The 18,839-nt window shown below is 38.7% G+C and overlaps 1 protein-coding gene across 1 annotated transcript; it reads right to left on the bottom strand.

Moving 5' to 3' along the window:
* Positions 1-6,553: 6,553 nt before the first annotated feature.
* Positions 6,554-17,895, bottom strand: LOC108679168 (rho GTPase-activating protein 30). Its single transcript, XM_018167756.2, has 16 exons — positions 17,713-17,895; positions 16,467-16,584; positions 15,961-16,078; positions 15,600-15,693; positions 13,324-14,937; positions 12,870-12,953; positions 12,407-12,448; positions 12,085-12,126; positions 11,189-11,379; positions 10,865-10,944; positions 10,128-10,303; positions 9,645-9,786; positions 8,831-9,003; positions 8,281-8,466; positions 7,589-7,774; positions 6,554-7,221 (listed from the first exon to the last, which is right to left on the bottom strand). The coding sequence occupies exons 1-16, from the start codon at positions 17,893-17,895 to the stop codon at positions 7,012-7,014; spliced, it is 3,639 nt and encodes a 1,212-aa protein (XP_018023245.1). The 3' UTR covers positions 6,554-7,011.
* Positions 17,896-18,839: the final 944 nt, after the last annotated feature.

The raw sequence follows: 18,839 nt of genomic DNA, 5'->3' as shown, positions 1-18,839 counted from the left end.
CGTGCCTTCCTCGCAGCGACATGAGCGATACCGGCTGAGCAATGGACTCATAAGACCGGGGAAGTTTGTACGTAGAGCCTTGGGGTTCTGGGGTTCTAGGGAGCTGGGTACTGGGAAACCATTCTGCGAGTATGCTTGCAACAAAGGAAATTCCATTTCCAAACCATTCTGCGACGAAGGAAATTCCAGTTCCATGGCTATGTAGAGTCCCATGAAAAAAAATTAAAGAAAAATCATTAAATCAAAAACCGGTGGTAAGTAGTTTGGCAGCCACCAAAGTTCAATCGAAAACGAAATACTTCATGGGCATCGAAAATACGTTTCTATTTTTTTTCTTCCTTGGCTTCTGTATAACAAGAGGCAGTTGTTTTATTTCTTATGTAGGGTGCATTTTTAGGCTGTTTCTATCGAGAGTCTTTCACGGCCACTCTCACGGAGAAGGTGAGTCTTCTACAGGGCGCTCATTAGGAGTGGACACGCGATGCACGCGAGAAGACTTCAGCAACACGCGCCCATCAGCAACAAGATAATATCTTATCTGTATTAATGAGTTGCCTAAGTTATGACAGTTAGTGCACGCTTTGTTCTCATTATGTTGCGTGCATTCTATTTCTGAACGAGAGTTATCACTGGAATATTTATAATTCTATTGCGTGCGTAATATGGGCTCAACACAAGCGAACCTGCAACGCTTTACTGGGCATTTCATTAGCCCAAACTGCAACGCTTTATGAAACTGCAACGCTTTACTGGGCATTTCATTAGCTCAAAACTGCAACGCTTTATGAAACTGCAACGCTTTACTGGGCATTTCATTAGCTCAAACTGCAACGCTTTATGAAACTGCAACGCTTTACTGGGCATTTCATTAGCCCAAAACAATGTGCGTTTTAATCCATTACAGCCTGGCCGCTCACCTCGCTCGAGCCACATAAACAGGCAGGCTACAGGCGCTCAAGGTCGCTCTTTTAGTATCACATTCACAAGCCAATGAAAGCCGCCGCGAGCCTTTAAATATATATGCCTTATGTCATTAATGCCTAATGATTCCAATAGCCGAGCTGCGCTGATCCCTATAAGAACCATGAGGATACAAACTCACGTTCGGATAACTGCTACAAAACTTTAAATACTTTAAAATAAGAATTTTCAGAGACAAATCTGTCGCATTTGATCATATTCATTTATCAAATTCATTCCTTGGAATAAGGAAACTAAAAATTAAGGATGAAAGCTAAGTTATATTGGCTAGATTCTTGCTTATAATTCAAGCCCTTTAATGGCTGACTGAAAATGAAGTCTATAGAAGTTAATAGATATTCCGGTAAAAATCCACTATTATTGAAGAAAACTTTTAAGTGTCATCGAATTTCACGAGCTGAAGATGTTTTGAACAGAAATAAGTCTGCATTAATATAATAGAAGAGTCTCGTTGAAGACACGAGTGGGTTCATTTTGTCTCAATAAATGTGATAATACCGTTGTGCTTCAGCCTGGTGCTGGTACTGCAGCGTCGTGATGATCGATCTATATTCGCTATTGATTGTCGCCGCTGTAGTCACCATGCCATTGAAGGCAAGGGACAAAATATGGCAAAATGCACCATAAATTTCCAGGACCTAAAACTTCAATTTACCAGTTATGCGGTTTTGATGAAGTCATTCAGTGGCAGCATGACATTTTGGAACCAAACGAAGTAATAATCGGCAACGTGCGCCATGCTGTCTTGCATTGAACGCTGACTGCGTCGCAGCGTGACGAGCGCTGAGCTTAATTTGTAGCTGCAGCGTTGATGCACGAACGCTGCACTGCCTGTCTCTTATACACATCTAGATGTGTATAAGAGACAGCACGAGATGAGACCAACGACAGCATTGCTGTCTGAACTGTCAGCACGAGATGAGACCAATGACAGCATTGCTATTTTAAGTGAATGACAACCATTATTTCAAGTGCTATACTAAATTATTCGTTGATTTATAATGGACTAACTTTGCCAGGGATTGAAAGATAACTGATGAGTCTCAAGAAACAACAACAACATTAATCATAGCTCTTGTTTTGAGCCTATGCTTGTCAGTCACGTAAACGTGACGCTGAAATCTGTGTCTTATGCTCTACGGTCGGCAATAAAGGGGATTTTAATTCAGGAGCCATCAAAAAATCAGTCATAATTACAATGTTTTATAGTTTGTACGATGCCAGAACTCATCCTATAATCTATAAACGTTCAGGCGTTGCAAGTCTACCTCTAGCGGCAACATACACGAAACGCTTCATATTTCATGCCACATGTAATTCGACGCTAATTAAGCCTAATCTCATAGTTGATTGTGCGTCAAGTGGATGCAGAGTATACGGTTATTGTTCACTGTATGATGTGTAACTTGCTACTGTCCACTGTCTGATGTGTAGCTTGTTCCTATTCACTGTCTGAACAGCTTGCTACTGTTCACTGTATGGAGGGTAGTTTGTTACTGTCCATTGTATGTCCTGTTACTGTGGCTTACGTATGTGAAGAGTGACAGAAAGTGAAATTTGCTACTTATAGTACTCATTAGGCGAAAAAGTGTGAGGAATAAGGATACATTAAACCATCTATTGCCAAGTTGCCATATCCGTGCTTAAGCTGAGTGTTTTCGTCCAAGTTTTGTTTGTGAATCAAAGTTACCTTTGCAGTCGTAATAATGTGCAGTGCATTTCGTGTCCGGGAAAGTGCTATAACTAGCACAGGCTTACTCACTCGTCTCGATCAAGACCTCTACTTTTCTACATTTTATTTCCTACTTCCTTAACAGTGCTTGGTTGTTCGAAGTTACTGAGGACGAAGATGTGATTTAGATCTCTGCATTGATAAAGAGTAATGCATGTGTATACTCACAACAATACAGCTACACGAGAATTGTGCATAATGGAATTGTATTAAATGTAAATTTCGTATATCTCAATATAGTCTTTCAATATAATAAGGAACATGAAAAACTTACCAGAATTATATAGAGAATTAAATTCATGTAATTATGCGTTAATTTGTTTGAAGAGTTGTTTACAATATCTTAGTCCATCCCCTGACTACTGTTTGTAGGCAAGGTTCCCAGCTATACACGTGGAGCGTTCCCAGCTGTGCACGTGGAGCGTTCTCAGCTGTGCACGTGGAGCGTTCCCAGCTGTGCACGTGGAGCGTTCTCAGCTGTGCACTTGGAGCGTTCCCAGCTGTACACGTGGAGCGTTCCCAGCTGTGCACGTGGAGCGTTCCCAGCTGTGCACGTGGAGCGTTCCCAGCTGTGCACGTGGAGCATTCCCAGCTGTGTACGTGGAGCGTTCCCAGCTGTGCACGTGGAGCGTTCCCAGCTGTGCACGTGGAGCGTTCCCAGCTGTGCACGTGGAGCTACGTGAGACGTTCCCAGCTGTGCACGTGGAGCGTTCCCAGCTGCGTACTTGAGACGTTCTTCGCTCTCAATGAATGCATTCAAACTAGCAAAGGTCACACGCTGTGTGCTTCAGAAGTGCGACATGTTCATGTTCACACAAGCGAACCTTTTATCTGATCGTTTGAAAAATATTCATTGATACTTGTTAATCTTTCGTACATGTGACATTTAGCGTCCTTATGGACGTATGCGTTCACTGACAGTAGTAATGCATACAATATTCTACATATCCTTATTCAACGAATATAGCTGTGGCGTAAAAGTTTAATATTTTTTAACGAATTAAAATTTCTCAGTTTGAAGTAAAATTAAAATAAAGGCTTTAAGTCGCTTCGGTAGAGTTCTTTGTCAGCATGAAGAGGCCGCCTGAATGCTTCGTCCATATCATTTTTAACATAGATAATAAATTTATACTTCTCGTTCAGCTTACTATAAGTTCCTTAACTAAGTATCTCCTAAAAATATTACGAAGTAAGTATTTTCTTATCGTCTTATAAGCATTTATATCGATCATAGCCTGAGAGTTCTCTGCCATCCACCGCCGTTTGCTGAATTACTTATTCAATAATTTGTCGTGACATTTACTGATGCCTTCTTGCTTGCACCAATAATAGAACATACGTATTTTCCTTTCGTTATATTTCGTGTACGAAGATAGACGCAGTTGTCATTTCTAGAGTTCAGAATTCACTGTTTCTTATTTGTCAGAGGCGCTGAACCAAATCAAACTCATCGATTCATTTTGTGCTTCCGAAGCACGTGTACAAACTTAATTACAGTCGTACTCAAGTTTTGTGCTGCATTCGGATTCATTTCTGGTGCTTTGCACAGGGTTTATCTCTGTATTTTATATTACCTGTACAGTACTGAATTTATTGTATAAACTGTCCGTGTATATACAACTAAGCTGCGTGTTGTCCTTTTAATACATTATTCGAAGTTACTTTAAAGTTAATTCACCTAAAAATATTTTGAAATAGGAGAGGTACGGTTTGTTCTCTTGTCTTGTAAGCTATGACACTTAATGATCTTCCCGCTCGCTTCAAGGAACCTGGGTAGAAACGCCGCTAAAATGCAACTGAAGTTTACTGCGGCAAAAATTGCTTGATCATCTATAGTGCGAGTAGGTAATAACTAAGAGTAACCTCATAGCTTGCGGTAATTGAAACGAATGAATTATTAAAAACAAACCTGTAGCATGTATTACTATTACGGTAAATTAATAGAAATAAATTTTGTGTAACTCATCTGGACAATACGTCATTTTTAACGAATCTGTATAGAGAATGCAAAAGAGGCATCATTTATAACAAATCTCTGTAAGGAAATTAAAACGTATGTTAGTCGAAACAAATTATGTGTAAGTAAATTAAACATCGCATCATTTTTAACAAGTCATTGTATGGAATTTCCAAATGCAACATTCTTAACAAATCTCTTGAAAGAATCCAAACAATTCATAACTAGAAAAAATCTTGCTAAGGAGTGTAGACAACGGCTCATTCGGAAACAAATTTAAGCTCAGTAGGAAATGAAACAATGCCTCAAAAGAGGATGCTGACCAGGAAGCCAATGTATACAATTATCATCAAGTGAACTATACTCGGCCGCTATTTAGAGCTGCATTGTCCATGGTCTGCCTTTAGCAATCATCACCGTAAATATCATAAAAGCAAATTGAATGTCAAGAAATTCCGCCCTATTTTCTTGTAAATTGTGAATTTTCTCTCTACTAACTTGACTTTTTGGATTTTCAATAATTTCGTGCTTTTGAAACCATATCAATTCAAAATCGGAAAAATGTTACGCAACTATCAGGATTGATAATGAAATATAAAAAAGGACTGAAATTTGACTTGAAAGACTAATGCCAGAAGACGCTTCCACTTCTCTTAATAAGTCAACGAGCGTGATTATCTTTAAGCTGATCCCATAGGGAAATGTAGCAAAATTCATTCAGACATCATTATTTTTAAATAACTGCAGGAAATATTTAGAATATTTTTATTTCTGTCTCGCATTTTAGTTTGTGTATAAAATTCCTAAATATTGGCAAATAATTAATCGACGCTGTTCATGAAAATTTGACATGATAGGTCTTAACCAGCTTAGTCTAACTACGGCAAGGAAGGAGGGAACGATGAAAATATTTTAAATTATTTATTTGAATAAGGACGATCATTTCTACATAAAAAGCTAAAGTTAATACAAAGAATTTTTGAGTAGAGGTCAACCCTGGTATCGTCTCTCAGGAAGCTTAGTAATGAGTTAGAGAGCTACAGCGTAGGAGTAGGAAACATGTGAGTAAGAAACCGATTCAGACTTTTTCGCATATCTTAATTTCTTGATATGATCGTTACTGCATGAAGTAATATAAATGATCAATTACGAACAATATGATATAATATAAATTGCATATATTTTGTTCAATTTAATTAAATATAAATAGGACAATGCTTAAAAGTACAATAGAATTTCAAGGTTGGTCCCGTTCGAAGTCAATTTATAGCACCGGGTGCACTCGCTCACTTGCATCAAATATTTTACAATGAAGAAACTACTTATTGCATTTGGTCCCTTTATTCCTGTAAGATGAAGACAACATCTATAATTATTAGGGAAGTCTTAGTTGTGCGCGTATACTTTTGTTGCATACACTCAAAGTCATTTATGATGCTTAAAATGCTCATCTCATAATTGATTGTAGTAAAATGTTGCGCCCTTGTAATGAATCAAGAGGTTGTCATGATGAAAGATTCTGTAGATTTTTTCCCCACATGAAAAATAAAAATATTCACTGGCGACCCGATTCGTCTTGGTTTGCCGAACAAAAACTTGTAACATTTTGTTTGCCCAAAAAATTGCAAAAATTTCTCATAAAACTTTGATTTCCATGTGAATTAATAGGTTTTTCTTCTTCTACCAATGGCACTGATAGAAAAGATGGAAATCAATACATATGGTAAGGTTTTTATCGCTCAATAGAGGATATCTAACCCTCAGGTTTATAGCCACATTCAATGCAGGGCTCTAATGGTAGCCATGGTGACGGAGCTATATTGAACTGGTCGGCCTCAGCGATCAAGTCAGATTCACGCTATGAGAATGTTTAATTTACTATGTAATAATAATATAATAAAATTGATATGATTCGCAAAAACCTGCCGCGTAACCTCAGTTTATTTACACGAGAGTATTTTAAATATTTTTAGAGGTTTTTAGTAGATTCACAGGTCGATCTGTAACTCTGTTGATAAATTGTTTACCTTTTCCTTGGGAATCTTTACTCGAGAAAGTTGAGTCAAGCTCCTGTTAATTCGCAAAACAATGTAAATAAGAGAAAAACTTTCAATGTTGCTGCCTTTTTAGCAAGAATTAAAACATGAATCCAACGCAGGAAACTTTGAGACAGCACCGCTAGATAAAGTTCTTAGTGGAGAAAATATAACCTATAACAAGGAATGAATAACAGGTAAATTTATTCACTTATTCTAAAATTTACAAAGTTTCAACAGCAATCAACTAGAATTAAATGAATAATCGCGTCCCCGCGTTCATGAACTGGTTACTTTAATTCGAGTTAGTTCTCTGGTGGTTCAACTGGCTGTTGTTGCTGTTGCTGTTGCTCCTGTTGCTGTGCTTGACTGGCCCGCTTGTCGCTGTAGTAGCTGACGGAGGCCCGGGCGAGGGCCTTGATGCTCGGGTCGCTGTGCTTCGTCAGCTCCAGCATGCGGTTGGTTGCGAGCTGACGCTCCAAGGGCGCTACTGAAAAGCCCGCTTCCGAACACCGCTGCGATGGGGAAATTACTTCATCATTATTTAATTAAGCCTAAAAATGTTTACTTCTTATGAGTTATTTTAACAAGCACGTTTTTATTTGAATCGTATATTTAACGTAACTTCTAAAGTAGGAAATACTGACCTAATATAAATAATTAATACATCTAAATAAATCTTTTAATAAAGTCTTTTATAATACATAATAATTTACTAAAAACTACCTGAAAGGTTCACTAAAAATTAAAATAATAACTTTTGGCCACTAAACAGCGGCAATTGAAACCTAAATGTACACAATAATTTACTAAAAATTGCCTGAAAGGTTCATTAAAAATTGAAATAGCAACTTTTGGTCACTAAATAATGTCGAATTAAACCTGGATGGCCGTGAGCAGAGCCTCCAGTCCGTTCATGATGAGGACAGGATCGTCCTGCTGCAGCAGGAGGCTCAGCGCCACCACGTACGGCTTGTCCACGGCCACGGCAGGCAGGCGCTCGAGGACCGTGTCACGCGCCACTGCCACCGCTGCCACGCCCGCCACGCGCGTCACGGTCGGGTCGCCCTGTACGATGGGTGTCTAGTTAAAAATGATTAAAATAACTCCGGATGACGCATCATGAAAATTATTTAAATAATTCCGGAAGACGCATCATCCACGTGAAAATAGAATTATTTTTTAATGTAAACGCGGTTTTGTCGAATATTTCCTAAAAGTTCAAATCTCATGGAAAATTTTGAGGGAAAATGGCTAAATATTGGTGCTGAATGTTAGGAATTGCGCCTTCTGGTACATAATTACGATGTTGGAATAGTTACTCAGTTAGTCCACCCGTTTTTCACATTATGCCTTCTACCGTCTTATATCCATTTATATTAACTTCTACCATTCTATCCTAATATTTGAGAAACCTGACACTGAACGCAGTTCCATAGTATAACAGTCATATTTTCCATGCATAAACTAAACTATTCGATGAAAAACAGCAATACACTGAACGCAGTTCCATAGTATAACAGCCATATTTACCATTTATTTACTAAATTTTTCGATGAAATGAAACAATTTACCCTCTGCATCATGAGCGCCAGGCCCGTGGGGAGGTCGGCGTCGAGGGCAGCGTTGAGGAGCTCCTCGTCCCCGGAGTTGACGATGATGCCCAGTGCCTTGACCGCGTCCTTCCTGATCGCCGTCACGGAGCTCGTCGACAGCCGCACCACCGAGATCACGACGTTGCTGCGCAGCGCAACTGTCTTCTGTGCCACCAAGATGGCGGTGAATTGTATCAAAAGATGTAGTATTTACATATCAAATTGAGCAACGGTGTCATGTGCTTTCAAAAATACAAAAGCTTTAACATAACTTTAGTGAACACAATAATACCGCGTTAAAGACTGCTTATTTCCAAAAATTATACTTTACCAAACATAAAAGAATAGTCAAATAAACATCAATGTTTGTCATTTCGCTTTGCATCAATAAATAATAATTAGGTATTGCAACACACATTGTTGAACTCTCAAGGGAGCTAGGTAAAAGCATTAAGAGTATTTTAAAATTGCTATCTTTGTCCGTGTTGCCCGATTGCTTGATTGCTAGCATGAATGTATGATTGCATACTCTGTGATTTGGGTCTTTAAGGAGATTGGTGATGACGAGTAGGGCAGGCTTGATGAGGTTTGGGTCGCCGGACCGCAAGTTTTCTTCAATGCGCGGCACGAAACCAGAGTCCACAACCCAGTTGACGTGGTCTTCACCGGCGTCCGTCATGAAAGCTAAGGTCCAAAGGGCGTCTGCAACGAGAATTAAATAAAAAAAAGAAGTAAATAAAAAAATTTTGTAATTCTGTGTAAAAGTAAATATAAAAATTGTATAAAATTACCTTTTTAGTGGTAACAAAACTAATATGCCTCTACAGTATTATGATTAAAGGGGGTCGTATAAAATACTTTCTATGCAGCAAGAACGAAACAATATATTAATCAAAAAATTAATTTTTTTATTAGAAGAAAATATTTCGTCTCTAACAGCTACAATAATTTCAATTAAAAGGACTCAAATGAGAATACAAGGCACAAGAAACAACTTATTACTATGTTCGGTCTTTAATTAACGGTCTTCCTTTTTTGAACCTTCTAACTATATTCCCACAAACGCTGCCTTTTCGGTGTTTATTTGCGTTTAACATAAAATATACTCCATTATTACATATGTTTCATATGCTAAGGATGTTCAGTTCCTTGGAAAGTTTATGGCCCTCAGTTAGAGAACTGGGGCCATACTTTCAAAACTCGGTAAGTGAACGTAAGTACTTACGCTCTACTTTCTTGTCTATGATTGATGGATTTTGCTTGAAAGCCCCTCAATGATTGGCTGATGAACTTACGATCTCTTAACTTTTTTTGAAAGTATAAGCCCAGAGCAGTTGTCTTACCCTGCATGTCTTTCTTGTTGTCCCCGAAGAAGAAACCTGTGATGGCCTTCCTACACATCGCCAGCTCGCCGTCCTCTAACTTCCATGGCTTGTGTCTAAATATGTTCGTGAATGTCCAGCATAGATTCTCCAGACTCTTCTCCTGTGAGCGCCGGTTTAAAAATATGTTATAAAACTCAAATCATTCACTGTTTTTGTTATATATCCACCTTGTGGGATGTATTAACTCGAATATTTAATCAATCAGTTCAAATATTTGCGCGTAAATGAAAGCGACGCATTTTAGAATTTTTCATCTAATAAAATTTAAAATTTACTTGAAAAAAATATTGATACTTATCATTCAAATTGCATGACATTCGTGCATAATAGAATAATAATGATTATTCTATAATCATTATTATATGTTTTGTTATAATCATTATATGTTTATGTTTTTTCATAAATAATTTGGACATACAGCAAGAGACACGCAAATCTTACCTTTGAGTCTCTGAGGAAAAGATCGTACAGCCTGGGGATAGCCTGTTCCTCCACCACCTTATCCCTGAGCTCACGACTGTCACCCAGGATGTTGCCCACCACCCACACCGCCTGCTCCCGCACCTTCGAACTGCTGCTCGACAGTAGCCGCAGGAAAACAGGTACGAAATCTGCATCTGTGTGTGCAAACAATGGGAAGGATAGAGGCCACATTAACAATTTTTAACGTATCAGGTCAAAATGACCTCACACAGTGTTTGAAGGTGGCGTACGACTGCAGAGCTTCTAGTGTTAACAAAGTATTTGTATATCGTTGTCATATAAGAGTAGACTTCAGAATAGGATAACAATATTTATTCTTGAGCTCTCGAATCTTCAAACTATTGGATTCGTCATGACGTTTCAATAATTTTGGGGTCAAATTTTTAATTGTAATTTTAGAATACCACCGATTTGTCGATCTGCTGTACTGATATCGATTAAAATCTCATAATATAAATCTTCTTATAAATAGTTAATAAATTTCGTAGTATTCAAACGTCGATAATATATTAAAATGTCTCTCCTCCTTTTCCATGAACCGAAAGCAGCGATTAATTTCGTTCTGCGAGCGAGAAATTTAAAAACAAACAGGGGAATATTTAATAAAATCCACTCTCTGGTTTTCAATCGAACCTGCATATGATAGTTAAATGACAAAAGTATCGTCTTCTTCTCTTATGAACATCGATGCTTACCCACAACGGCCTTGGTTTGTTCTGAGGTGCCACTGGCGATGTTGGTGAGTGCCCACAGCGCCTCGAACTGAAGTTGTGGACTGAAAAGAAAATTAAGTATCATATGAAAAAATGTCATGATCTTAATGAGTCAACTAAGCCTCCGACTGTGAAAAAATATTTCACATTTTTCTTTACCAGAAATGTCTTGCTGCCTATTGTCGGGACAAACTATCTTGGAGGAAAATACCGGTAACATTTACCTCATCAAACTCAGGTATAAATTCATCAACGCCGTCATAAAACGGAATTATATTTATGAGTATTTTATGAAAGATATTTTACTTGTGTTGTTTCTCAAGGCAAGCTTTGAGGGGCGGCAAGACGCCCGCCTTGAGGAACTCGTCAATGGGCGTGCCATCGTTCCTGGAGAGGAGCTTCCTAGTGCGCTTCACGGCGGCGAACTGCTCCTCCTCGCTGCCGCTTCTGATCACCGCCACCATCTGCTCGTACGGCGCCAGCGTCTGCCAAGAAGTCTGGAAAATTATTATCAGTTACTTATTGATAGTGAAATGTTAAAAGCGAAAAAAATGTTAAAAAAAGCGAAGAATTCTTTGTCAAAAATGTTAAAATATGTAATTGTAGGGGGAAAAAAGCGAAGAAGCCTTCATCGTAAATTTAATTGTGAATTTTATTCTAACTTGCCGAAATTTTAGTACTTTTTTTTTCTTTTAAATTGAGAGTAGGGCAAAGAAAGAACCTCTGGATGTTTGTATTAGCTTATTTTTGTACTAACAGCAATGGTTGCACTACGGCAGCATAATCAGAGAGTAATAATTGATCATCATTCTACCAAAAACGATATTTATACCGGAATATTCTACGCTTTAATTGTAATCTGATGCCAATAACAATTTATCTCCAAAAGCTTATTAAATGCATGCTGTGAGGATAAATGCCCACAATGTGTAACAATGCTCACTCCAACTTAATGGTTAAATCTCATATGGAATCTGAAACTTGTACATGATCCCTTCTGAGAAGCAAATGAATCCATTATTAGGAATTTTACTTTCATGTTTTGACATCGAGCAAAAATTATAGTTGTCAGTTTTTTTGTCTCGACCCCTTAAAAAAGACGGCCTCGTCGTAAGACTTTGATGAAGTGACTTAATGCAAGAATCAGTTACGAGCAACAAATTAAATTACAAAAAATAACAACTAATTAATGTCTAACTCACCTCCTGCTGTGGAGCTGCCTCAGCCGCTTCGCTTTGCATTCCCTGTGGCCAAAAAATCGTTAAATATTAACTAAAATCATGAATGATATTGATGAACAATGTTAACGTTGCATGATTCCACACCTTAGTTATTTCGTAAACCACGTCGGCGAAAATAATTCAATTGTCATGCTACTGAGGCTGCTCGAAATTGACGTGTGAGAAATTTTTCGCAGATATTGTAGATCGTATGCATATATTTCATAATTTAAAGTCCACAAAAATTATTCAGCAAAAAGAACAACTTTCTTGTAATTTGACATGCTATGTCCATTCACATTACCTTATCTTCGACGTCGGGGTTCTCTTCTTCGTGTTGGCTAACCTGCGGATATGATCATTCTTATAAGCTTCGCGTATTTTTAAAATAATAATTAACTTTTACCATGAATGAATGAATTTATTTTTGCTCGGTGAATGAAGTCGATGAATTAATTAATTATAATACCAGCTTCAAGTTTGCGCGGATGGTTAAAAACAGTCAACTGTGTAAAAGCAACGAGCATGACCTTCAGCATTACCATTGCAACCATGTTCAAAGATTTTTTCATAAAAAGCATACGATTTTTTAACTCAATCGACGACTTCAAAAGGACTTTGATGAACAAAATTTTTCAAATAATAATTTATATTATACAATAATATTTATTTTTCGGAGTGATCTTTAAGATCGATTAAGGCGGGACCGTAAGATATTTCTTGAGTTGACAAATTGTCCTTCGTTGCATTTAACTATACACGCTCACCGGCTCAGCCTCCGCGTTGTGCTCCTCTTCGGGCTCTTCTTCCGAGAGCTCACCGTCGGGATTAATAATGAGTATGTCGTAATCCTGTAATAATATAACTCATTAACTCATAAGACTCGTCAAGATTGATGAAAATAAAGTCATCTTGTAATAATAGTAGTTAGCAAATCATATCGCAACGAAATGCACGCCTCGACACCAATATTCACATGTGAGTTGAAGTGAAAATCCTCATCTTTCACAACGACATTTCAAAAATGTAATCTGTATTCAATTTGTATTGAAATATTCCTAAATACTTAGTAAGCTCAGGAAGTAAAGCTCGGAATCCACAAGGACTGCTCGCATTAGACAATTCCATTCTCTCGGTAACAGTGGTTGGTTTAATTCTGCGAAAACTACAGCATTTTCGTGTATTTAACAATGTAGACACGAGTCCAAAGATTCAACATACCTGATTTTCCTCTTCATTATTGTCAATGGCGTTCTGTTCTGTTGTTTCTTCCTCCTTTTCTGAGCTGGCTTCAGCTTTATCTCCTTCCGGGCCAGCCTCTTCATTATTTGTTTCACCTTGCCCTTCATTTGTCTCTGTTATTTCAACGGGTTCGTCTGAAGGAGCTTCAAGAGCTGCTGCCTCAGCCTCCTCACTCTCAGCTTTGTCTGCTGTCGGAGAATCATCACCGTCAGCCGAAGCATCCCTCTCGACCATAGATTCTTCTGATAAGTTTCCTTCAGCTTGAGTATCATCCAAAAGTGCAATAGTTTCAGGAGCTTCTGCAGATGCTTCGTTTGAGTTTTCCTCAGCTGCTCCTGTATTGCCAGCTTCAGAGTTTTCGATTTCAGCATCACCGGCCTCATATTCTTTTAAAGATGGGGTACCTTCAGTTGCCGCTTCAGCTTCAGTTCCCGCTTCAGCATCAGTGGCCTCTTCAGCTCCAGTTGCAGCTTCTGCTTCAGTTTCCGCTTCAGCTACCGTTTCTGTTTCGGTTTCTGCTTCCGCTTCAGCTGCCGTTTCTGCTTCAGTTTCCGCTTCAGCTTCATTTTCCGTTGCAGCTTCAGCTTCAGTTTCTGTTTCCACTTCAGCTTCAGCTACTGGTGCCGTTTCAGCTTCAGTTGCCGCTTCAGCTTCAGTTTCCGGCTCAGCTTCAGCTGACGTTCCAGCTTCAGTTTCAACTTCAGCTTCAGTTGCCTCTTCAGCTTCGACTTTACCTTCAGCTTCAGTTGCTGCTTCAGCTTCAGTTGCTGCTTCAGCTTCAGTTTCAACTTCAGCTTCAATTGTCTCTTCAGCTTCAGTTGCTGCTTCAGCTTCAGTTACAGCTTCAGCTTCAGGTCCTTCATCATCGGCTGGAGCCACATCTGAACTATCATCTAACATTGCTGTTGCTTCAACTTCTGTTGAAGAAACTACGTCAGTTTCTGTCGCAGGTGCATCATTTTCTGCTGCTCCTTCTACAGCAACATCATCTCCTACTCCTCCAGCAACTTCTGCTTCTTCTGATTCGGCGGCATTCTCTTCTTCTGCTGTTGCATCTTTGTCTGTTACAAGTCTATCATCTTCTGCCTCAGTATCATTATCATTTGGTGCTGCAGCTTCATCATCTTCTGCTCCTGCTGCATTATTATTTGCTGCTGCGGCTTCATCATCTTCTGCCTCAGCTGCAATATCATTGGCTGCTGCAGCTTCATCATCTTCGGCAGTTGCAGTATCATTTTCTTCTGCAACTGCATTTTCTACTTCGCCTGCTGTACTTGCAGCTTCCGCTTCTGGCGTAATGACCTTCAATCCGTCATCGACTTCTGTAGCAGATCCTGGAAGCTTATTACTGGCTGAGGGTGAACCCGGTTGAGTTCCAGCAGCGTTTACAGACTCATTGTCGACTTCAGTGCCGTGTTGTGTCAAGCTACCTAAATTAATTAAATCTGTTCCTTCACTTTCTTCTACGGCGAGTAAACTTTCAGCTTCTGGGACTTCTCCGTTTTCGTTGAGTGCTGCAGCATTTATTGCGTGGAGCGACGCGCTGTTTAAAGATGCTTCCAAAAAATTTGCAGCAGCTTGTTCGCTCATGCCCTGAAAATAGTGTACTACAAGTCAGTTTATATAGTCTAAAACCTTGAACAACTTTCACAATAAATGCTTCCACTTTTACGTCTGGCACAATAAGCACGGAATAACGCACTCTAGTTCCTGTGTAGACCTTTGCCTATTGAGATTCTAGGATCTATTAACGACTGACGAGTAGTGATGAAATTTTCTAAGTCGGAATGATTAAAGGATCGATATATTGATGAGACCTATTCTTAAAGCCATCGAGTCCTCATCTCTGATTCTGAACGTTTTCCAGCTAGCGTTATCGACCAGTTCGGCAGTTTTTTGAGCAGTTTTAATGTCTTCTATGCCCCGAGTGATGTTGTTGTCTGTGCCATCATTTTATTTCTTTTATGAACCTTACGAATCATTTGATACGCACTGCGTATATCATGTATTCACTTATTTTTAGCGATACCTAAAATTCATAAACATTCATGTCTATTCTTAGCAGCGTTCATTGTCAAGTTCAGCGATTGGTGAACTCACTTAACAGTATTTCGAGTGTGTGTGGAAGATTTTATTTGTTCTAGAATATTTCCATGAGGCTATTTTTTAAAATATATTAAAATATTCCAACAAATTGCTCTCAGGCCAGAGACTGACGCCAAAGCCGACAGCTGAGGCTCTTGTCCAGTGTATACCTTGCGTCCAGTGCTGCGTCCTGAAAGGCTCCTACCGACACCCACGGCCTCTGGAGCGCCATTGATGGATCTGATGGATGCCGACCGTCTCACTCTAGGGTGACAAATTAGAAGACACTGTGAGTTAAAGTAAAGTGTGAGTTAAATTTATTAACATTGTCAGATAACGATTAAGTGATTGCATTTCAGGAAACCTTGGAACGTTCAGTGTGAATAACCAATCCCATGAAGAAATAATGGACAGCTGTAAGCAGACAGACTACTGACAGTGCACAGGCAGCTCTAAAAATTTGAAGAAAAAAATTTATCGAGCTGTTTGTAGCAAGAGATTATTTTAGAGTTTTATTTGTTGAAAACATACGCCGAGTTAACGATAGCGACGTCAGGCAGCGGCTCCGTGGTTGCTATGGAGGTCGAGGGCGGCGACTTTTTGCTGCCATCGCTGTGTGATGAAGACGAGGGTAGAGAGGGCAGCCAGCCTGCTGGACAACCCATAGAAAAGTTGAACACTGGATGCAGATTTGTTCAATATTTGCACTTAAACTATATTGTTGCGGATTGAATTTTTAGACACTTCAATAAGAAGAGGTTTGTAGCAACTTTAATCTCAAATAAAAAAGCGAACTACTGCACAAAAAGAAGTAGCATAATTAGCAGTAGCAAAGGCTTAACGATCTACCGTTGCAAATATTGCCTGAAATATAGATATACCAATTTCACCATAACCTATTCTAAATTAGTGGGCGGTATTAGTAGAAGTAAAAGTAAAAACATTGCACATACAAATATGTTCAGAAAACAAATACCAAGCAGTAAATCTTTACGAGTTATTTATATTGTTGATGCCATATATGCAGGATAGTTCACCTCTCTGGTGCGGGTGCGGAGAGCTGATGTCGCTGCCGGGCTGTGACCGCGACCGAGGGACTCGCAGCGTCTGAGCGAGGCGAGCGACGCGTTCCCTCTTCTCGCGTACGTCATCGCGCTGTTCATGTTAACGTGCATTATTTATACTTGTAATGGTAATTTAATAAATATAATACCATGTCATTTGAAGCTGATTAACGTGCATTATTTATACTTGTAATGGTAATGCAAAATATATAAAACCATATCATTTGAAGCTGAGTAACGTACATCATTTATACTTGTAATGGTGAAGCAACAAAATATATTATCTTATTATTTAAAGCTGAGTAACGTTCATCATTTATGCATGTAATGGTGAAGCAACAAAATATATTATCTTATTATTTAAAGCTGAGTAACGTACATCATTTATACTTGTAATGGTGAAGCAACAAAATATATTATCTCATTATTTAAAGCTGAGTAACGTACATCATTTAAACTTGTAATGGTAAAAGAACAAAATATAATACCTTATCATTTGAAGCTGATTAATGTGCATCATTTATACTTGTAATGGTAATGTAATAAAAATACAATACAACAAAATACAATTCCTTAAAAATAAAAATAGCAACAAAATATAATTCCTTAACGTTTAAAACTGATTAGCGTACATCATTTATGATTGTAATGGTAATGCAACATATATAATTCCTTATCATTTTAAGCTGATTAACGTGCATCATTTGTGATTGTAATGGCAGAACGGTACAATATAATACTTAATAACAAAAAGTTGACTTAAAGACGCGGATATTTATAAGTAAAGCATGGTTTTGTTACAATATTCAATTATGTTACAATATTGTGCTAAAAAAATACGATCTATTTAATTGAAACTATTTCGGAAGTTCTGAACATAAAAATAGGAAGAAAAAAGAAGAGACCTGTGACAGCAAAGCTAAGGTTGGTTCAATATCTTTCGACATATTAAAGAAGCAAACAAGCCACCATATCCCAGTAGTAGGTAAGCCCCCAGATTAAAGAAGTGAGCAAGCCCCATATTAGAGAAGCAAGCATGCTCTTATTAAAGGAGTTAGCAAACGCTCATTATAAAGTAGTAAGCGACGTAGTAAGTAGTAAGTAAATGTCTAACGAAGTCGCCCCCATTAAAAAAGTGAACAAGGCCCGAATTTCAAAGAAGTGAACAAGCCATCATTTTGAATAATTAAGTAATCCAGCATCAAGAACTATCACGTACGGTGACAGGGCGAGCAAGAGGTGAGGTAGAGTACGGGGATGACGGCCGACGGAGGCGTTTGTTAGATGGCGGCTGGTGAGGGTATGAGGGCACCTCCCCGGCCCGGCTGGGGCGCTTGGGGATCCTCCTGAGCACTCCCCCTGGGCCGCGGTCCGTGCGTGGAGTTGGGGCTAGGGACGTCATCGGGGGGATTGCGACCATCTCATGGCCTGTGCCGAGGATTGCAGGGTTGGAGACCTTGGGGTTATTGTTTACCTAGTTTTATTATTAATTTTTTGTATGAATGGGGGTTTACTTCGAAACTATTGCCTCTAATGTCTATTTGAGTTGAGACGCGTCATTTTCTCGATTGGGACTAAAATTCCCAAATATAATATTTCATATTTGATAATTAATTAATTTTAAAAATCTTGCTCTGAATCTTGAGAGTTCAAATGAGTTGATGCACTTCGATTAATATTCTGTGGATCTGAAAAAAATATTCAACAACAGGCGATAAGTAATTGAGAAGAAGAGTCGGTAAATACAGTACGTACTTTACGTAGAGGTCATCACTTCCGGCAACACCATCAGTCGGAATAGACCAACAGCTGCATTTATTCATCCTTAACTCGTCGTCAATCATCACTCTTTTCGTATTTACAAAACATTTCAAGTACACTGTATGTAGGTAGAATATATTTCCAGACGTCTCAAGAAAATCACCCAGCAGATATTAAATTGCAGGAATAACAGCCGAAGAACAATCGTTTAATGAAATATCATGCACAACTGTCAACGTCGCTGTCGGGTGATGTCGCCGCCATGCAGCGCATGGCACAGGTCAGGTAGCCATGACCACGGACCCTTCGTGTCACGCCACGCAGCAAACAAGACCAGCTCTAGTGGCTGTGAACAACTTACACGTAATAACGTAATTTCTTAATTTCTGTATGATCAGACATCGTAATGAAAAATTCATTAAAAATCTTAAAAAAATAAGTCAGGACAAAATTTCCGAACTATTTTTAAGGTTTGTGTTGTAGCAGGAATAGTTTATTTGCATTTTAGCGGGTAAAATAAATCAAGTATTTTAAATAAGTTTTAATTTTTGGTATCACTCTTTTGCAATAGCCGCAAATTTACTA

The sequence above is a fragment of the Hyalella azteca genome, unplaced genomic scaffold, assembly GCF_000764305.2.
Source record: "Hyalella azteca isolate HAZT.00-mixed unplaced genomic scaffold, Hazt_2.0.2 contig12222, whole genome shotgun sequence".
Taxonomy (NCBI): Eukaryota; Metazoa; Arthropoda; class Malacostraca; order Amphipoda; family Hyalellidae; genus Hyalella; species Hyalella azteca.
Note: the sequence above shows the minus strand (reverse complement) of the source record. Positions and strands in the feature narration are given on the sequence as shown.